At 40.8% G+C, this 22,888-nt stretch overlaps 1 protein-coding gene across 4 annotated transcripts in view; it reads right to left on the reverse strand.

Moving 5' to 3' along the window:
- GALNT9 (polypeptide N-acetylgalactosaminyltransferase 9) overlaps positions 1–22,888 on the reverse strand; it is a 323,797-nt gene that overhangs the window by 11,321 nt on the left and 289,588 nt on the right. For all 4 annotated transcript variants that reach the window (XM_040602335.1, XM_040602327.1, XM_040602344.1 and 1 more), the window contains 3 exons: positions 9,761–9,946; positions 6,211–6,348; positions 3,451–3,546 (listed from right to left, as the gene is read on the reverse strand). In XM_040602335.1, the coding sequence (XP_040458269.1) occupies positions 3,451–3,546; positions 6,211–6,348; positions 9,761–9,946 (420 nt within the window). The remainder of the gene's footprint in view (positions 1–3,450; positions 3,547–6,210; positions 6,349–9,760; positions 9,947–22,888) is intronic.

A 22,888-nucleotide genomic window follows, 5' to 3' on the forward strand; every position in this document is an offset into this window, starting at 1 on the left:
TTGGTGTGAAAGGGAAGAAAGGCAGGTGGAGAAGGAAGCTGTTTGCTGGGGCCTTTCTATCCCAGGGTGCCATTTTATTAAGTTCTCCTCTGCTTTCACATACCATATAATCAGCTCTACATCTCAGCATTCAAGACAGACACTGAGACAGCGAATATTTCCACTGAGGCTGTGTTAAGTGCTCACAGACGGCTCAAAACCTGTGTGTCCTGCAACCATTCTAAGAAGCACAACACATACCACTTTTGGCAGGCTGTATCCATTCCCATCCCACCCTTTTTTAAAATTTGTTTTACAACAAAAGAGTATTATGTACTACTATATATAGCCAATGGCCTTTACAGGTGATTGAACAAGAGAGGCCACACAAAGAGGCAAGGCTGTTCAAGACCCCCGTCTATTCCTTTGTTTCTGAATTGTCTCTAGCCCTGGGAGTGTTCCTCCCAGCAGTATTTGCAAACCTTTTTTCCTGAAAGGGATTAGATGCAAACTTCAGAGCCAACGAAGACATGCAAAGCACACTGCTTTTCTGTGAAACGAGTTTTGAAATCGACTTAGACTGATGCAAAACCTTGTCTGGATATTCCTGACTGTTAGCTTACCCTGACTTAGCTCAAGTCAAATTCAATAAGCTAAACTGATGTAAACTCAGGCTGAATGCATTCCGGAGCACCTGTAAAAGAGCTTGTCCCTGTTTGAATAAAGAAATTTGAACGGTGATGTCATTGAAAATGTGATTTATCATGCTAAAAACTGATCTTGAGAATACACGTAGGGAAAGGCATTTTGTTCATGGATCATTAACAAGTGGAGCGGTTTTATTTTTCACTGGTCATGCAGGACAACACCATTCAGAGGTGTGCAATGTGTAAGAGAAATAGAAGGGTAAGAAGTAGGGGAAAAGAACATTTTATCACAGATGAACAGTGATTTTACCCTTAACTCTGCTTTCTTTAAACACTTGACTGACTTTTGTTGGTTTCAGTGGAACCACATGTACACTAAAACCACTGGTGATTTTCTTGTCAGAATAGCAAAGTATGAAAACCAAACAAGGCTGTAGCTGAATAGGAAGAGGCTCTCACACCAGCAGGGCACATCCATGTTTATACTTATTTATATTCAGTAGGCACGTACAACTAACCCAAATATCAGCTCAGTAGGGGTGTTTTATGCCCTATGCTTGAGATGAAAAATGTCAGAAACTGCAAGCTAAACATAACAGACAACTATACTCACCCAGGCTGATTAGAAGAGGGGCTTTAAAAGTGTTTATTTAATATATTAAAACACTTGCTGTCAACACCTTTCATGCTATGTGCTTGAATATCCTTGATTAGCGTTTGTGCAGCTGTGGTTCTCATACTGAATTAATTTTGTAAATTGTGGTGAGATGGTAGAAGTTTTCCAGCTGTGTAATCATTAATTAACTTGGCTGCATTTGAGTGGATCCAACCCATGCTTGTCTATGAAATACTTGGCTTAGATAAAACATCACCTCTGCCTTCTGCTTGTTCTGCGCCCCCCCCCCCCCCCTTTTTTTTTTAAGAAAAAAAGGGAAATGGAAAGTACTGCATGATGATTTGGTAGATTAATTTTTGCCTTTCCCATACTTTTATAATTCTCACACAGAGGGGCTGCTTTGGATTTTAAGAGTTTGAGAAGAGCAACTTTCTCTTTTTATGTGTTTCTACAGTGCTAGTAAAAAAAGGGGTCTAGCTTGTGGCTGTAACTTAAAGTCTAAAAACAGCTTTTCAGTCTTTTCCAGAAAATTCAAGTAGACGAGATACTGAAGACCTATAGCAGAAGTGAGACAGAAGAGATTTAACTGGTCACTATCCAGCTTCAACCTCTTGGGCAGTAAATACTTTGCACATTGTTATTTACACCTGAGAAGAGCTGCCCCGTGTCTCGTCTAGGGCCCACAATTCAAAAGGCATCATCTACTAAGCAATGTATTTGCATCTTACTAAAAGCAAAATGACCTGTTCCTTAAAGGAAAGAATTGGTCAGAGCTGATGCCGAGAGGTGAGCTACCTCATGCCCCAAAAGTTACGTCAGTATGGAGAAGCTGGGCACATTGTGCTTCCCTTCAAACAAATTCACAGTAACTTACACCCTTCACCTGTTCCGTTCTTCTGGAAGTCAAAGTATATTCTATGGAACAGGAGTCAAGGAGGCAAACAAGAAGTTAAGGACTTAAACTGCAAAATAAATTACAGTCAGAACCATTTATTTAATTATTCTTCTCAATGCTAGCACAATGCTAGAAGACTAGGTGTTGCAAAGGGACTGTTTGGAAGGACTTAAATATGCAACTTTCTGGTCAGAATTAGAATGGAGCAAGAGACTGAACTCTCCCTAAGCGCCTTGACATCTCTAACTAGAGTCTTCCAAAAAGCTCATTTACATGTAATTAAGCAATACTATTTTGTTACTTTACTCAAAGGCTGTTGCTTCTGCCTCTGCTAGGAAAGTGTCACTCAAATGTTCCACAATGATCCTGCCAAAGGTGGACGTTTTGTCACTATGAATTACTGTCTATCTCACTTTGCGCTAATAAGGTATGACTCTTCACCAGCCTGCAATTAGGCACAACAGGTAATATTTATATTTTGCGACACTTTGTTATGCCTCCATGGTGATGTATGAGCCAGAACTCCAAATCAATGTGCGTATGACTGAACTTAATTATCTGAGGCCTGTGATAAGGTCAGAGTTTATTTACGCATGAGAATGTTCATTAACAGAGTTTTGATTCAGATGGTACTTCAAAAGAGACTAGAATTACATTTCAGAAGAAGCTCAAGTCCTGGATTTAAATAATATCTAACTCATATTTAAAAAACAAGTAACATCACTATGAGCATGGAAGGGAAAAAAAAGTCATTTAACAATCTTCAGATATCTGTAAGAAAATAATAATATGCACAGAGACTGACAAAAAAGAAATCTTATATTTTAGAAAATTATTAACTTAAAAGATTCTTAATTCCCTTTGAAGTTGATGTTAAATATGTGCTTAACTTTTTGCCTACTTGGGGAATCACATCAGCATCTTGCTAAATCATTTCTGCATAGGAGCCTACTGGAGCAATGAAAAGTTAATTTAAAGAGGTGCTATTCCTACAGTAATTCAAGTCATAACGAGAAGAGCTGCTCACTTACGCAAAGTGTAGAAATTCATTAATCTTCAGTGGATTTCTCTGTTATTAAAAGAAGTTACCATGATTCTTTTGTTTCCCTAACTGGCATCTTCAACGTATAGATTCACGTACTGAACAACCTTGGAAAAGGCACCCAAAAAGACCAGAGTAAAGCCAGATGTCTTCCTTTGCAACTCAGGAATATACTGCTAAACAACTCAAATGCACCAAATGACTCTTTGTTTCTTCTGAAAATTCTTTATGTTAAATGTTTCTCATTAATTATGGGATTTTAACCATTTACCTGAGAGGACATTCCATGGCATGGGTAAAGGATTGCTTTGTCATCCTCTTCGGCTCCCTGATCCAGGCAGTAGCCGCTAGCTTTGCTGTTACGCACCTATAGTCGCATCGGAAAGAAAACAGTTATATTAGAAGTTAACCAGTATGATGCATGGCCAATCTAGCTAAATCTTAGCTGCACTACAGCTACTGAAACAACCAGCATGCAAAACCATCCCCTGAGAAACACATGCTTGTTCTCCAGATATGACACAATGCCTATAGTGAATATGCTCCAGGAAAAGACATTATTTGGACAACCTGCTGTCTTTACAGACCTTGGGTCAGAGTTCTATTTTCAGCAATTACTTAAAGATCAAAATTCCATGAAATACACAATAAGAAACCCAGGCCAAATTTTACTCCAAATTACCCTTTTGTAAATATAAATTTTGACCCTATATGTTGAGAATGTTGACCTTAACAAATGATATAGGAACTACCCAGGATTGGTGTTGGATGTGGCACCCTTTTGTTTACTCCTATTGCTTATATAAAAGAAAAAAAGCATGTGAAAAATTATCTGAATTGAGAATATAATATATAGTTATGTACAGAGGTGACGTGCAGCACATCATTGTGAAAGGATACAGCAATGATAAGCAGTGTTGGAGGGCTTTTGAAACATTTAAAGTGTGGATTCATAGATCCAGTGAAATAAAACATTCACGTGCCTCCCCAGACAAGATGACTTTGCAAGTCTATGACGCTGGGCTGGAGCTCATCTGAGATTTCAGGCCTGCCTTTCTCTTCAGGCTAGAAGCCTTACACACATTTTGGACATAGACCAATTTTACAGGTATCTTAAACAGGAAGTTTTTTAAAGGCACATCTTGAAACAGTCAGCAGGTCAGTTTTGGTTTAGACTGTGAAATATTTGTCTGGCCACCCCTATAATATAGGAATAGCTGCTCCACCATGTGTCAGAAACACCAGTAAATAATCCTTCATAGCATAGTGTATGAGCACAACAGGGAATCCAATCGGATAAGGGGGCTCACCAACAGTTACATTTCAGGAGGCTCATTTTATAACTTGGGTACTATAAAGGCTGAAGAAGACTAAGACAGCTTTATGACATGGCTTTAAAAAACATGAATTGAGTCACTAGGAAATATATTTTTACTACTGTTTCAATCTGTTTCACATCTACTCAATACATTTATTTTCCTTTAAACTCACTAAACTCCAGACATCTTTTCCTCCAGGAAAATAACCAGAAGAGTAAGTATTTAATAACAAGCTTGATGTCATTTAGGATGAAGCCTCTAGTTTTTTCATTATGGGCATGTAAGACTGAAAAGGAACTATGCCAGTTTATATAGCTAAATAGCTTGAGTGGCTCCATTTTATTATAAATTTTAATGAATTAGATACTTACACCACTAAACTTCCTCTTTGACTGAAGAACCTTCCATGCAACCACTCAACAGAAACAAACTTCTTTTTGGAGCCCAGCTTGCTAACTGTCTGGTATAATTGACACAACACTGGCAGTTCTGCCAACGTTCTTTGCGGTTAACAGCCTTCTCAGAGCTGACAGTTACTAATAGCTCCCGTTGAATTTACTAAATGTCTTTCCTCAGTTACTGCCAGGGATAGTTATATTAGGATGCAAAGTGATATTGCGCAATAAAACTTGCACTTTGTATCAACATCTGAAGTGCCTGACTTATTTTTATATGAAGTCAATCAAATAGAACAGAAAGGAAGAATGTCCATTTAGTTGTCTTGTGTGAAAATATATTGCCTTTGGATGTAATTGTAGTTCAAGTAGACAATTAAAACAGAATCTTAAAAACATTATGCAGCAGGAGAGCTCCTAGAACTTGGCCCCAGTTCACAGTCATAAGTGGCAGCCGTCCTTATATTACAGGCACATGATATAGATTTAGAGTTACATAAGGGTGGCTGACTTCTTTGAAGAGCGGGGTCAGGCACATGTGGGAGTTTTGATTGGTTCACAGAAGAGAAAGAAATGATCCAGATAGCTGCTGAGGTGAACCAAAACATCCACACATTTCTAACACATTTGGATCCAGCATTTTATTAGGGTTAAGTAACCTCTCCAGTCAGCTGTCTCAGAGTAGGTGTTCCAGGGTCTTACTCAATACTGGTACACAAGTGAGAATGAAAATACAGAATTAAGCACAAAGCAGCAATATTGTTTTTCCTCTCTCTCAGCTGAGATAAAGACCTGCCAAATGGTAGCCTCGCCTCATAATCTGAACAAGGATATGTTGCTTTTTATCCTGAACAAGGAGGACTGCAAAACTGAATTAATAAAGTAAACATAATCCTTCAAATATAGTTCAGCAAAGCACCAAAAACCAGGGCGGTTCTTTACCTAAAAATGATTCTAACTCAACTGTAATTATCTTATCTCTCTTGACTACTAATGTTTTCTTAATGACCCCTGTGGCATCCTATTTGTGAAAACAATTGCCTCAAATTTATGTTCTTAGAGCTGTTCCATTTTAAAATGAAAGCCAAGAAGGTTGAGTATCATCATTAACGAGAATTATTTCCTCTGATATATTCCAGTAAGAGGGACAGTGCTTCTCAAAGCCACGCTTCTCAGTGTTGGTTAAAAGCAGGGGAGGACATTTATGTTGCTACTGCTGTGCTGACTTGAAATTTCTCTGTACACCCCGATACCCACCGCTAAGATGAAAGGGCTGATCTAATGCAGCCATGATATATTTTCAAAGAGGTACAGTACCTCTCCATAAGTGACTGTATTATTATAAATCCTCATTTCAGGATAGACGTTCTCCAAGTACCACTTAAAACTCCGGCACTGCAGTCGCTGTCGTAGAGCTATTCTTTCAGAAACATCTCCAAAGTCAACTCCAGGGTTCTACAAAGCAGAAAAAGAACAATGAAATCTCACTGCGTTGACTTTATGGTTGTTTTCTTTGTGGAAATCAAATTGGAGTCCATTTTGTATACCAAGCTGTATTTCCCTCTCTTCTTTCTCTTTTGTAAGTAGCAGCTCATCAAACAGCTGCTGTTGGGAGCAGACAATAAATATTAATGAAAGTCAGTGGAAAAAGAAGGATAACAAGCAAAACACAATCATAAATCAAAATAATAAGAATTCAATAAGAATGTTGCTACTTACAGCAATTCTAAATGTTTGCAATCAAACCTGATCTCCTTTGCTTTCAGATTTGTTAGGAGTTTAGGTGGTAATTCTTATCTAAGATACGGCAGCTTGAGCATGGTTTACTCTAGCAACAGCCTTGGGTATTCACTAATGTAAATGAGATCAGAACAGATCTGTTAAAACCTCAAAGCAGAGCTGCTCAAAAAGTCATTAAGCTCCATTAAACATTTGCATAGACCAACATTCAGTTTTTCCTGGAACTGGAGCTCATTTGCAGATTTGAGCTATAAAATGCAGTTACACTCAAAACCTTCTTTATAATTCTACTTCAGAATTTAGTTCATGTTTGAATACAAATCCCATAAAAAACACAGGCCGGAAGATTCAAATCAATATGCTCAAACCCAGTCACTCAAAAAAACAGCAGGTCCTGAGTTAGTGTCTGTTGATTTAAATCATTATAAATCACCACAGTTCAACATTAAGACAGTAAGAGTTACCTCATCTAAAAATCTTTTCTGACACTGTATGAATCAAATGGGCTGAAACTGGAGAGATTACTGCACGGAGCCGTCTTAAGTGCCTTGTACGTTTCCCCCAGAAAGGTTTCTGTGCATTTTACAAATTACGCCTAAAGCAGGGTTACAGGGCTGCAGGAAAACTTAGCTCAGGGTTTATTAGAATCCCCAACAGACAGCTGGTTTTCAGGAGAGAACACAAGTGTAATACTGAACAGGTTTTTCTGCTTGCCACTGAGTTTGCTGTGCTCACTGTCGCTTGCTGATGCTCATTGTCACGAGCTCTCTATGCAGCAGCCATTCAAATAAACGTTAATTTACATACTAGTTCAGGCTGCATGGAAGGAGAGCAATTTTCAGAGGCACTCAGTACAATAAATCATTCAATGTATGATTCCTTTATCACCAAAATTGTTGAGAAGTAGATCATAAGCAGGGGCATACCAAATATTTGGTTGCTAACACAGATCTATGCTGACCTACTGCTGGAGGTTATAGGAATATGTTCTTGCAGATGTGTCTGCAGATCATCTGCTGATAGAGATATATGTTATGCACAGACCCTCAGTAACTCGGGAGTGAGTTGTGAAAAACACGGTGTGAGTTATGAAAGGGCTAAATTGGACAGGTTTTTGGTGAGAGAGAAAACACATATTTTACTTACTTCCTCTCTTCCCTGTTCTAAAATGAAGCAATACAGTGCCTGTTGCTGTGCCATTCCCACTGAATGCAAGAGCAGCAAATTGAGCAGCTATGAAAATGCTGTGCTTGCTTCTGTATTAGCTGCAGTCATCATGGGTGGGTTATAGGTGATGGTACAAGGATGAGGTGTCCACAGAATTTAGACTGTGGACATACTCTTTTTGACCAGGCAGCAAGGTTTCTAGATCTCTGGAGAAGGTTTTCCTTACGGCTTGTAACAGTACAGCACTTAGCTGAATACTACAGCAGAGTCAGTCTGCAAACACTAACAGTAGCTTCCTTCTCCTGACAGCTAATGGGGTTATTTTTATGATGCACATTTTATCAATCAATTTATTTTACGGAAAGAAAATTTCAATGTTCGGTACTTCTGCTGATTTTATGTCTCTTAATGTAGATGTGCCTGCTTTTTATAAAGTACTGCTGTATAGCTCAGTGTGGAAAACTACATCAATAAGTAATCTCAGAGAGATTAAGGGAAATCATGTTTTGGTGTAAGTGCTTATTTAAATATCTTGTCTTTTCTCAGAATTCATTTGCAGACAGCATCAAGCAAACAAATTTACCAAGGTTACTTTTTCATCTCCTGTGTGAAACTGACCATTTTATCAAATGGATGCAGACAGGGCTAAAATGCCCCTAGAAACTTAGATGGGCACTGCTTTGTCTTCCTCCTGCTACCATGGAAATCTTGTGTGGGAAAAGTTATGCAGTATTGCCTTTGGTTAAGGCAAAATAGTTCTCTGCAATTACCTCTCATGCCAAAAGAAGTCACCAAAACACATCTTCATGGGGACCTTGCACAGAGTGTCCAATACTGAACAGCACTAGGTGAGATTCAGACATGCGCGAACATCTGACATTCAGACATCACATGGAGAAGAATGAAATATTGCTCCTATAGGTATATGCATTTTCAAAAATACAACAGGAATGAAAAAAAATGGGTTTTGATACATTACTGAGGTATCAAAGTACAAGCAGGTGTTTAGGACTCAGTCTAAATCTGACGAAGTCTTTGACAAGACTCCCTTGACTTTAAAGGACCTAGGTCATACCTGAATATTCACAAAGATACTGCTGGGCTGGCATATTTTCCCATTATGATAGCAACATTCCTGTTTCCATTTGCTTCAACCAGTTCTGGACAACCCCTGCGTATAAGGGTTAACTAAACCATCATTACCTACATTGGAGTACGTTTCCCCTCAGCTGCTCTCCCTGTGCCCCTTCACACGAATCATTTGGATGTAAATACCACTAAAGAACACAGCAGCAGTCAGCCTCCACCTGACTGGGATATAACATACATCTCCTCTCTCCAAGAATTATGCTCAGTGGAGATGTAGCATGTGATATCCTTACAGAAAAAAGCGACAAACTGAACCTACAGTTTATCTAATATTTATATTACATGCATTCCTAGAGACCCCCACATGCCATCTGCAATTCCTATGCACAGTAAGAAGCAGAACATGTCCACACGGCAACACTCAGCCTGTAGACAATAAAGCCAGTTAATGCATGGTTCTTTTATCGTATACTTTGGTTTTTATGCTGGTGAGGTCTACTGAGTCTCATGATGATACTTATTTATGGCCATTTCTGTAGTCCTTACCACTGTAGCATATGAACTCCTCAAAGTTTAATGGCATCCCAAATTAACAACTTCTTCTGAGGAAGCACATAAACCTGAAACATTGTGCTCCAGTTACATTATAAATCTGTGTCACCGCTCCTGAGTGCGCAACAAAACTTCCACTGAGGAAGCAAGTTTATATGGCAGAACCCTCTGTACTAAGCATGCGCCAGCCCAAAGCACTCTTCCCCCTGAGCTTAGCCCACTTTGTACAACTGTAGGGACACCTTCCATCTCAAAGAGCTAACCAGGAACAGCCATCCATGTTTCTGCCTCTGTTCAGGAGAGCATGACCCACACTTACTGCCATGGGGATGTTCCATGCCATGTAAACATGTGACTTGAAGTCATCCATCCAGACCTCAGCGGCCCGCAGGGCATTGCGCTTTGCATAGTAATCGATGTCGTTGTTGTAGGGTTTCTTTGTGCGTTCAATATGTGCCACGCGAGAGCAGGGCAACACCTCCATGCTTCCTCCACACTGCCAGACCTGGGAGAGTTGGGGGAAAAACAATGCCATCATATTTTTTTTTCTTTTCTTTTTAAGGTGATCAAACTGCTTCTTTTCAGACGCTGTAGGAAGAATGTTCCCTAGTCAGAGATGGGTACTGTCGAACAACGGAGAACTGCCGTGCAATGTACCTGCCCTGGGGGTGACACCCTCTCTCTGTACGTTGACTCTAGATGAGCCTGAGGTTAATGCAGCTGGCTGTGTAAGGTACCTAAGTTTAGATGCCATAAATATGCAAGTCCTTCCCCATAACATCACTATTCTTGGAACCATTAGGGAGAAGACAAATTATAAGGTGGTAACCTCTATCACAGAGACTAATTCAACCTAGTGCTTGTTACTGAAGCCTCAACAAAAATCAGTCGTATCATCTGGCTGTGTTTGGCACGTATACATGAAGCCTGCTGCATCAGCTCTCCAAATCAGCTAAGAAACTTTTAATAGCTTAAATGTGACTGCCAGAAAATTATGATCCACGTTTAGTGTACGTAAGCATCTCAGATGACCTATTCCGCACCAGAGCCTTTTATGCAGGGATTTGAACATTGCCTTTGGGAAATAGAAGGAAACAAAATTACCCACATGCACAACACCAACAGAACAAAAGGTATGGAAACACATTTATTTTCTCATTATGGAAACTTAGACTTTGATTGTAAGTCAGTCGATTATTCTTTTCTTTTCCTAATCTAGCCTCCACAGGCTTCACTGATTTTCAGCGCAGCAAATTCTCCCCTTCACACACTTTACTTCATCAGTAAGAAACAAGCAGTGACTTACCTGGTCAATACAGGACATCCCACAGAAATGTTACCCAGGAATAAAGACACAAGTATTAGCACAGGATGTCTCGGCGAGTCTGGCCATTAACCAAAGTGTGTGCTTTTTTAGTGGCAAGGGTTACTGCTACACTCGGCAGTGAGCACGGCAGATGCATTTCTCCCCAGTGCTCCTATGTCCTCGCAGCTGAATACCTGCCAGGCAGTGAGGAAAGGAGGAACCTCTGGTGCAACTATTCGTATACCTTTACCTGCAGCTCAGTCACATAAGCAGCAAGAAATGACCACTTACTTCTCCACCCCTGAGCTGATGAAAGTGGATAAAAGGGGCCGAGTGGAGACTGTATCACCCAGCCTTCCCCAACACCACTGTACCCATACTGTGCAATTTTTTTCCTGTTGATCATTTACTGTCTGAACTCCGTGGTGGGAAATAGAGAACTTGTCTCTCTGAATCACTGAGATTTGGAGTGACGCAGGGGGAGTGAAGCTTATGAGTTTAAGTTCCTTCAGGTCTGCACCTAGTACTATAGCTGAAAAAAAGAAAAGTTATTACAATGTAAGCAATAATCCATTGCTTTCCAAGGTTGCCTTTTACTGAGCATAAGAGCTCATTTTCTAGACAAGATGTACTCCAGAACAATACTGGGGCAGTTCTCCACCTAACCTGCCTTCTCAGGGACAAAGATAAATTGCTTGGGAAGTGGCAGATAAAGTCTTCCCCTCCAGTTTGGCTTTTTTTTTTTTTAATACTTTTTAAGGTAATATTTATTTGCTGCTTTCCAAACAGTTCTGTAGTAAATCACTGGCCACTGGAATTTATATTTGACAAATGAGATACACTGAAAAACACGCTGCTTGTAAATTTGGACAGACATATGCTGAGGGTTTCCAGTGCAAAGGGGAAGTGCTACAGAAAAGAAAGGAATCAATTGATTTTCATGATAAGAAGGGGAAATGAATAGTACACTTTAGTATACTGCTTTAGTATACACACTTTAGTATACTGCTATTTGCCCAACCCATTCTGGAAGTCAGCTATTTAATGCAGAGCACATTTTCATTTCTCTTGATATGGCTAATGATCTTGTAATTTTTATTTATATATTTTGGTAGCAGGGGCAAATACATTCTTTGAGTGACAGATTTATTTCCGTCAAATGCCAGTGCTCATGGAAACCCGCAAAGAAAAAGCTACTAAACTGCAACATTAAAGAAAACAGTTTAGCCCATCTGATAATTCAACACAAATAGTTATTTGTCAGTGATAAATTCTCCCCAGATGAAATCTGCAGGGAACTCAGACACCTGCCTACGAAGCAAACCCAACAAAGGCAGGCAGCAGCAGCCTCGGGAGCCAGGACTAGTGGTGCTCAGCGCCAGCGCAAACTTGTGCCGTGGTGTGAGTGCCCCTGCAGCCAGCCAGGCTGCCTCACCTACAGCGGCCCCTCTTCCCCTACCCCACAGCCCCATTTTGCCCTTCAGAGAGAAAAAAACTACAGGGGAAGGAGGAAAGGAAATAGTTCTTCCTAGTAAGATGCCGATTTACCCCAGATGACTTGTTTTACTGGGAATACGTAACTTTCAACACCAGTGGGGGATGTTTCCCAGGATAAGGATGGGATTTCCAGCCCCAGAGCTGGACGTACAGCGCATGGGGCGAGGAGGCAGTTAGATAGCCATGTATCACCAGGCGTACATCAGCACGCCACCACTTCTCCATACCCCAAATAAATGCCACTGCTGCTTGACTACGGGTCACTTTTCAGGCCAGACAAGGCTTGTTTCACTTCGTAAGGATCAGTTACTGCTCGGTGGAGCACAGACACGACTCTGTATCCCCACACCTTTTCAGTGCACTGCCAAGTACCTGAGTGAAACTCTTGTCCTCTCCCTTTTCCACCCCAATGATTACTTAAACTTACACAAAACAAAAGCATTTCACTAGTACAACCACACAGGTGCACCTCAAACTAGCCAAGGTCCCACTAGGTAAGAGCAGTCGTGAGGTTTAGGTGAATACTCAAGACTTGTGTCTGAGTGAAGAGGATGGGAAGGTTCAGCAGCACCTTCTCCCTGCTGGACACAGAACTGGAAGAAGACACGCGGGATTCAGAAAAACGTCTGTCTGCCTCCAACTAGGAGAAGTCTCTGAAACACAACAAAGGCTGAAAGAATGAGGAAAATTTAACTGCATGGAACAGACAGAGGTGAGTCAGTGGCTGCTCCTGAAACTGGCTGATGCTCCTCCTCTTTTCAGCCAAAACCCTATATTTAATGACTCTTCTTAACAGTAGTAAACAACCCATTTCTTTCTATATCGCGCTATGAAATTGTATCAGAAAAATAATTACAGGCATCTGTATAGCATTTATCAAGCAAGAGTTCTGAAAGGGCCTTACTATGGGAAGTAAACTATTACTGCCTGTAAGCATAAAATGATGCCCAGGTCCCTCCAAACTGACGCATTTCAGGCACTCAGAGGAAAATGACTTTGATATCTATGACTCATCTTCTGGGATAACAACACATTTCCAGCCCAAGTTACTCCTCTCAGACTGAGTTGCCAATATTAAATGTGCGTTTCAAGGTTCATTTACTGAGAACGTGGAAGCGGAACAGTCTCTCCGAGCTTCTCCCTACAAGGGTGTACATTGCTGAAAAAGCACACACAGCCTTCTTTTCCCCATGGAGAGGAGAATCCCCAGTAGCAAACCTTGTTGCTGGCATCACAGCATGCATTCATCAAACCTGTATGGTGGGGCAACAGCCCAGCCCCCCTGAAGGCAAGGTGGGTATGGGCTGCAAGGATGCCCGGGGCTGGGCATGGGGTAGCTCCAGCCCGTGAGCAGCAGCAGAGAAGCAAACAGGCTTCAGATCCGTGCGCGCCTCAGCTGGGTGCAGCTGCCACAGCCCAGCCACTTGGCTTTGCCTCCGCAAGCGTCACACTGTGCAACATTTTAGACGTGATCAAGTAATTCCAAGAGACACTCAATTTATTTGCTAATTGTAGTTAATTTCTAATTTCACTGTTGCTCTTTAGGCTGCTATAAACAAAATTTATAGCAATATAAATGTTACCATAGCTGTCTTACCTTAGCATTTTTACTGCTAATTATCTCAATCAACTTTTCTATAAGCAGACATATCCAGTATTACAGAAGAACAAGTACCCACATCAGTGGTAAATTACAAACTGAATGGTAATGTTCATGGTTTGCACTACAATGATTTACTGGCACTAATTATTAGCTATTTCTGTACACCTAAGATATGGCTGACCTGCAGAAAAGCGTTTACCATTTGTTACACAGTAGTCAATCAAATATTATATTCTAGGCATCAAAGGAAAACTGAGATGCAACAGTGTTTTGCCCACCACAATCTAAACTGTGCATCCCCAAAGTTCTCGCAATACAGCTTGGGTACGTGACTGAGAAAGGCTAATAAACTACTATGCTTTAACTCTTGCCAAGCACAAAGAAATTTTCTGGGGAAACACATTTTCCCACAGGTACTTGTTGCTGAAGGTACAAGCTACCATTTTTAGTAGGATTTTTAAAAAAATATTTGTTTCCTAGAAAAGATCCAGAACAGGTTTTAAGAGAACTGTCTTTTTTGAATGAAATTATTTGGAAGTACAGTTTCACAAAGAAAAAAACACCACTTGTGATCAAAATCCAGGCATTTTGGGAGAGAGGAAAGGAGGCAAAGAAAAGTGAAATGAAAAATGCCATCAATCCAATTGGCCCTTTTGGTGAAAGAACAGTTTCTTATCTTAAAGAAAAAAAGTTAAACAACAAGCCTGGTGACTGCTGAAGCAGGATGTAATGCTGGCTGGACTGCTGGGCTAATAAATTCCCAAGTCATGGCAATATATATAGAGAGAACATTGCTGACATGGTCTCCAGCTCTGCAGGTAAGACTTATTTCCAATAGCATCATGCCCTGCTGAGCGAATGTCAGAGCTCAAAAACCATCATGGGATTTAACACCAAGGCGAGCCTTTTGCAGTGGGGTAGCTGCAGCTCCCACGGGGCTCACGCTGTCACCAGCAGCGCTCTGCACTCCATGGACTCTGTGCTCTGTAAATGGAAAAGCACCCACATTACCTCCAGTCTTCTGTTTTTTTCCAAAATATATGTTTATTGACTAATGAGTTGAGACATTCATGCCAAAAATGGTAATGAAATTCCAGCATTGTGTGGCCATTCTTTTCCACATTTTAGGCATGTGAGTGAAGGGGTTGCCTGCAGTCTACAAGTCACTAATACTAGAGATTTTTCATCATTATATTCATTCAGTCAAAAACTCCAAACACAAAGCTTCATAAGTTAATGTATGTCATTATTGTGTACACTAAGTTGACTGTACAGGGTTATTTAATTTGTTACATATGATCTCAGTAAAAGCAAAACCTGTATGTAAAAATAAAAAAGGCTTTGGTATGAAGGCACAGCTGAGGAGACAGTTAACTCAACTTGGAAAACTTAGATGGGAAAGAAAGATCATGATCCTTAAGAGCTTTGTATCCTGCTGCGAATTTCACAGTTTAAACACCTCAGTGCTCAGTGAGAGAGAAAAATAATAAGAGTTTCAGACTCTCTGCTGCAACTATTTTTTCCATTAAATACATTTGGTTCAAACAGTTGGAGAGATGAGATAATCAAGACCACAAATAGCAGAAAGGAGACTTCTCTGTGTGTGTGATTTGCTTCCAAATAATTACCCTTTGCTAACAATTTCACAGCCTCTTTTAACAGACACTCAGTTCTGTCCGTTGGCCTCAACACTGCAAGTTCACGGATGCCAAAGCAGCTCCCACACTGAGCGAACCAGGCATTTGCAACGCATTGGCCTCCACCTCTTAAAACCGGCTGAGTAACCACTGGGCCACTTTTCCAAAAGAGAGGTGGGATTAGTCCTGCTCTCTAAGAAAACAGAAAAATCAAGCCATTAATGAAATTTGCAGTAATTTGAGATTTGGGGCCCATTTTTCATAATTAGAAGTTCTCTGGAGTTGGTGCCAGCAGGGACTGTTACTGTACAACCTGCAGTTGTGTCGCAGCAGCTTCGTGCTTAGTAGCTCTTCCCAAGAACTGGAGGAAATTTCAGTGGTCCTTTGCTGACAGGAATAATCGCTGTCTACAACTTCCAGCAGTAAGAAAGCAGGAAGAATCAGCTTCAAAACACGCGTGTGGCAGCAGGGTTCCCTCATTTCCAATGTGCCCAGCAGAGCACATTACCTGGCATTTCTGCAGCGGCTTCTGCCAGAGGCAGCACTTCGGAGGTGGATGTTCAGCACATTCTGAAACAAAACTCTTTTGCTAGAACTGGGCTCTGATGTTTTATAAAAACCGTTCTGAACTCCATATAAGCAGCACTTCATAGAAGTAGCCTTTCAGATTTCAGACTTTCTTCTCTGTGCAAAGGCAACAGAAGAGACGGAGGAGTTTTTAAAGCAGTTCAGATATCCCTGCTTTATGATGTCCCAGCGTGGGAATTCTTAAAATTCAGGGATCTCTGGTTTTCTTCGATTTTCAAAGCAAAGTCTACCAAAGACAGATGTCTTCTGGACTACCCACACACACCTACGGCAGGACTGGAAAAGATTCTCCTATCATGAAAGGGTTTCCAACTGTTTCAGAATTTTTCCTGACCTAAATTGTCAAGAATAACATCAATCTTAAATGTTTTTACTAGTTGAAACACAGCTTTTTGTCACCTCTATTGTTCTCCCCCCAAAAAGTTACCCCCAAAGTGTTTTGCTTAAACTGAATCACTGATGATTTTCAGAAGATCTGTTTGGTGTTAAAAGCTTTTTTAACATAAGCATATTTCAGTCTGAAAAGTCAGTTAAAACTGAAATCCCAAACCTTTGTCACAAAACCAGCAAAATACTATCTTTTAACAACCTCAAAAAAGTTATTAGTTCTCATTTAGAAATTTTACCAAAGCACAGCCTTTTCCACAGAAGTCTTTTTGTTTTAATTTATCAGCTGCAAAAGCCTCAAGCCCCTGCCCCTCACTCTGTAAGGGGGCAGTGGGCTCACAGCCCTGCACAGAGTGCACATGGCCTGAGATAAAGGCATTGTAAATTACTGCAACAGACCATCCAAATGACGGGATCTGACAGGGTGATTAAACGGTGTTTCCTCAAGGTGAAAAAGGTCTAAGTACTTTCTGGCAAAAGGTGCAATACCTGAAGGGCAGGACGACACAGAACCCAGGCAGTAAATTCACCACAGCAGGCACCACTGGACCCTTCTCAGCTCTTTTAACACCACTGTGCAAAATAAAGTCCATGCCTACAGCAAAGTTACAGGAAAATTCCTACGCAGAAAATAAAACACAAGGAGAACTCTTTAACATTAAAAACATGCATGGAAGACAATGCTGTAGTTTCAGCCTCTCCTTCCAGCCAGCCACGGACCAACAAGGTCTGAATCAGAAGGGATTCTTCCAGGTAAATTTGAAACATGAAAGGATCCCTTCCCATCTGAAACACAGGAGCTCTCCAGTTACCCCGCAGTCCTTAATGGGTGTGGAACTCTAACGGTGCCCACTCTAGAAGCAAAAAATTTGCATGAATGTAACACACTTACGGTTCTTGCATGTCCAATATTGACAGCTTACATAGTTCACTGAAAACTGATTTTTCAAAGTAATTTATAGCCTGACATATCCTTTCTTTCTGATGGGGTTTTATGGGTATTCTTTCTTCCACACAGTCTCTGTGCTGACTAGAGAGTCACATGTAATCAGATGTGCTAGAGAAAGCACTCTCTTCTGCTTTTCACTTCGCATAGGAAGCTGTTAGAAACTAGGGAGCTGTCATAATCAAACACATCATACGGAAAAATCAATCACGTGGTCTCATTTTGTTCATCAACTACATTTTTATCATCAGCTTTAAAGGCAACCATAATTATGGTTTAAAAAAGTCCTAACTCTTATTTCTCAAAATAGCCTGTGCTATTTAATGGTGCACTTACAGAGTGCAAAAATCTTTCCATGCTGGGACAAAACAGCCTACATCAGAAAGACTTTTAGCTGCCAAGAAAAGATTTGAAAAAAAGGAAGAAATCACATCTCCAGACCCACAGATCATATGTTTGTTGATGATTTCAGGATAACTAGCTGACCAATGCCTGCAAGTTACGGGACCCAACAGGGTCCCTGCTTGACTGATGACACTATCTCTGTCCCCATCCCTGCCATTGTGGTTTCAACTCCGCTAACAGCAGTTTATAAATAATCTGCTAATAGCAGATATATAGGGAGCATGCCACAATCTCACACATAAAATGCCAATTTTGACACTAGGATAGTCTTACTAACGTAGGTGTGTAAATTCCTAGCCCCTCCTAGTCTTGCTGCCCTGTGGGGCTGGGAACACACGCTGTGTTCATGGACTATTGAATTTGGAGGGCTGAATTTCACCTGGGGCTCTCCTCATGGATTTTTTTCCATCTGATGCAGCATGAACTTAATTTGAGGACAGAATCATAGATATGGAGGATAGAGCAGACAGTCATATGAATCTTTAGTATATGTTTGGCACTGGTATTACCTATTATTAATATTTCTGTTGCCCCAGCAATGAATACTTGGAAGCTAGGTGCTTTTCCCAAAACTACTACACAAGGGCGTATTGTTAGATCCTCTAGCGGTCCTCCAGTGTAAGGTTTCCAGGCAGATTCAAAATGGCACCTTTAAAACAATTTCATAGATACTTTATTAGCCCTTAAAATATGTTAGAATTGATTGGAGTTTGACCTCTTAGTTTTGTTCCCTTGGGGTTTTCTAATATTTACAGATTAATTGCTTTCAGACAAAAAAGGCAGTGGGACCATAATGTTCTTGCAATGAGACACTCAATTGATACATGTTCTTTAAATTTCTCTGGTGACTCTTCAGTAGAAAATGTGAAGGCTGCCCTTCACATATTTCTTAGAGGTTACAAAGAACCCCAAGCTAGCTAAGATCTCAGATGTGACAATAGTGAGAAGATAAAACCCTCCTGTTAACCCTCTTAGCAGAAGAAATGAGATAAGTGCGAAGAAATTGAAACATGTTCTAAAGAAACTCACTCAGCAACTGCTATCTTGCTGTAAAGATAAACTTTGTGTGTAAAGAACTAAGTCCAATAAATGAACAGACTAGGTGCTACGGGAGGGAGAAGATTGGATTTAAAATATTAATAATGTCCCACAGACTTTAACCACTAATCCGATCTCCATAAACCTGTATTTTGCAAGATTTTCTACAAATGCTATTGCACCTTTGAAAAAAGCATGTCTAGGGAAGAAGGTCATTATTTTGTGTGAAGTAGAATTCCTTTCTGCAAGGAAAATTCCAGACTCTGAAACGCCTTGGTGATGGGGGATGAAACCTTCAGAGAAAGAAGAGCAGGCTGGTGGCGCCTAGGCTAGCTGCGCTGTGCAACACCGCATCGGCCGTGCGCGACCTGTGGGTTTCAAATGTGCATTAACTGGGATGGAAAGACTAAAATGTCACTCCAAACCGAGGCAGTCAGGAATTCTTGTTTGCCGCTAGGAAAGCTCATCTATAACTGCAGTGATACTGGTCAATGCCCACCCGCTCTGGTAAGACCGTTTCCTGAGGAGCTGGTGAGAAGGCTTCACAGCCAAGCATAACACAGCAGGAGTCAAGCATGAGGCTGAAATGATGGCAAAACACAGCCAGGTTTTTTACTCAAATTGTACAAGAACTTATGCAGATACCAGACTTCCATCACTGGGCTCTGGAGCCTGCTCCTCATTCCCAGTCCCGAGCTCCTAGCTCTCACATGGCTGCAAAGCAGGCAAGCACGGTGTACAGGCAAGGCTGGTATGGTCTATATCACTGACCTTGGGTGCAGATAAGCACCCTTTCTCTACCATCAACCTCATTCACATCATTGCTTAGGGATGGCATGAGGGTCTGCCAGGAGTGGAAGCATCCAGGAATGGTGACAGGGAGAAAAGACAGCCCATCTAAGGACAAGTTTTTTGTTTTCAAAGACTTGTTTTTCTTAGCAAATGAATGAATATTGGCACCTCAAAATGCTCCAGGAGATGTTAACAGCTACTATCATGTAAGCTACAGGCACAGAAGAGAGACTGCTTTGAGGCGTACCCTTAAACTTCACAGACTAGAGATTACTCTCTCTGAATTCTCAAGTCTGAAAGAGGCTGCAGATACCTTCTCCTGGTCTAGAGGCATGCTGGGTTTTGCAAGCCCCAATCATTTTTCCTTGAATAAAAGTAAATGCAATTTGGTATCTCTAATTTAGTTCGGTAATTGTCCCAGACAAATGCTTCTCATAACACATTCTTTAAGAACGCATTTCATGAGAATAATTTTCTGTCTTACAAATTTACTCAACTGTTCCCCGAATCAATAGAACTGCTGTCAGTCATTTCTGAAAATCCATCTGCACAGACACTGTTTGTACTGTAACTGTTAAAATTCAACAGATCAGCTTTGGAAAAATGCAATCCACATGGGATACATGACACAGCATTAAAAACCAGCCCATCACCCTCATTCCTCACTCCTCATTCATCCAGTTGCTCTAGGTTGCTTCTTTTCCACTTATCCCAAAAGACCATAGAGAAAATCTCCCTCCAAATTCAAAGCCTCAGTGAGGGATAAAGGCATACACACATAGAGCTTGTATCAGAAAACCTGCAGCTGAGCTCCTGAAACATTTATGTTCTTAGGAAAATACCTGTTTTGCCAGACTCTGAGCTTTACTCACCTGCACCAAATGACCAAATAATGCTGACTAGTCAATTCAGAAGCTTCTCCTGAAACACAAGAAGCAGTAGACTAGCTGCCACAGTCCAGTGCTCACTTGGGCACTACTAAAGAGGCTCAGGACTAGAACAGCCGAGCACAGCAGCAGTCCAAACCAGGTCGAAGCGCATTGTGAGATGCCAGGGGGAGATTAGCGAGAGTAATGAAGGTCAGAGCAGGGACACCTTGCTTGACATGTGTACGTGTTCACATGACACTTCCATAAAATTCTCTTGAAGAATACAAAACCAACTCACAAAGAACAGAACCGGGGTGCTTTCTAAAAAACATCACTGATAAAATAACTGCATTGACCACACTTGCCAATGCTGCCTCAATTTCCACTAATACACCAAGGTTAGTATATTCCTCAGTCATTCACCTACTCAATCACTGCCTGAACAAACTGAGAGGCATTCAATCTGTAAACCATGACTTTCTAAACCTTTGACCTCCTATTGGAAAGTCTTACCTAAAAACAGAAACTGGTACTTAGTCGTTATATACCTTTGGTCCATTAGTTTAATTCCAGTGATGTTTACAAGACTCTGTAGTAACAACAAATCAGTCCTTCAGGTAATGTAGCAGGGCACTGTGCTTTTGACCTGTTCCACCCTTACCTTAGCCAGGGCCATCACCTATGGACACTGTTCACAAAGCAACAGCTCCTTCAGAAATCAATTTTTCTTCAAGAAACTCATCTCCTTAGTGGGGAAAAAACCACCCTGGTCAGTACAGAGGACTAGATTTCATTAGAACCCATCACATGAACTAGTTTAAACACATCTGAGAGCTAAAGCCAAAGATGGTCCTATTTAAATGGAGTTTGTATGCCCCTGGTTTAGGTTCAGGATTGGGCTTTGGATCTGTGATCAAATGAGGACAGCCTTTGAGCTTCTGAGGGGAAGAATTGTTCCATGTTTCAAACCTCTTCCATTTGATTTGGTATCTCAAGTGAACAGGGATTATTTCCTCTGAATAAATTTAAGCAAAAATTGGACCTCCAACCCAGAAGCAAAACTAAAAGCCTTTGCCAAAGCCAGGTCCTAGAATTAAAAACACCCACACTTGAGTTGTTCTATTCATAGCACCAAACTTCAAATTTAAACTTTCTGCATTCTGAAAGAAAACAAGGGAAAAATTAAACTGCCAGTCTGGAGTCATATACACCAGTGCATGTAGCAGCTGAATTACAAAATCACAGAACGGCTGAAGGTGGAAGGGACCTCTGGAGGTCACCTGGTCCAACCCCCCCGCTCAAGCAGGGCCACGTAGAGTCAACTTGCCCAGGACCACGTTCCAGTGGCTTTTGAATATCTCCAGTGAAGAAGACTCTCTGGGCAACCTCTCAACATTGTCTCAACAGTCTGATTTCAATTAACTTTCTCAAAAATGGCAAATGAAATGGTTTTCATGCTATTTAGGGTGCCTATCCTGGCATGGCTGGGAGATAAAATACTTTGCAGAACAGGCAGACAGCAAGCGTGTAACTCAAGGGCACCTCTTCTAACAGGTGGGCAAACACATTAGCCTAGAACCAGCCAGAACCTCTACCTGCATCTCCCTTCAGTTGTTACCTACGCTAAGCAAGGGCGAAGGTACAAGGCAAAAGTTGTTCAAATTTTTCTTTTTTATTCCCCAAAGCGAGTTCTCATCTTCCTTGTGTAATACTATTAGTCCACACTTTCAGCCTTTTGCTAAAGAAATAATACTTTACTTCATGTTCAACCTTCAGTAAGAAGGCTGAAAAATGATAAAACGCTTCCTGGAATTTTAGCTGAGACCACAGGGAGGAAGAATAAAGAGTGGAATTTATTGATGCTTCCATTAGAATAAAGTTTTTCCTGAATAAGAAAATATTGAAACAGACTGTCTAATGAAGTGATCACAAAGGGTCTTTTCAAAGGACCTTAAGTGCCGTTGTCATCCTCATTTGTTTTCTCTTTCCACAACAGCCCCTTAAAATGATCTTTGTGTATTGTCTGCACTAAATCCTGCAGGGCTGTTACTTGATTTTAAAGAACAAAGCTTTTAGGCTGGGAGGGATTCATTCAGTGAGAGCTATTATGCTTATTGTGACTCTGCTGCAGAGCCAAGGGATTTACTATATGCTCATTAGATCCTGCTTTGTTCCAAAACAATCTTTTACAATGCAAATTTTAGCATGCTGATCTACTTAGAATAACACTTTCAAATAAAGGCTATTAAAGTAAAAGCTTCTTCTAATGCAGAAATGCTAAAAACTCAGATTAATTACTAATATTTTAGACCATGAAGACATCTGGTGTCTCAGCTTAAATTCAGCTTTGAACACGGTTACAAGCAGCCACAAGGACTC

This window comes from Falco naumanni, chromosome 1, assembly GCF_017639655.2.
Source record: "Falco naumanni isolate bFalNau1 chromosome 1, bFalNau1.pat, whole genome shotgun sequence".
In the NCBI taxonomy this organism is placed as follows: Eukaryota; Metazoa; Chordata; class Aves; order Falconiformes; family Falconidae; genus Falco; species Falco naumanni.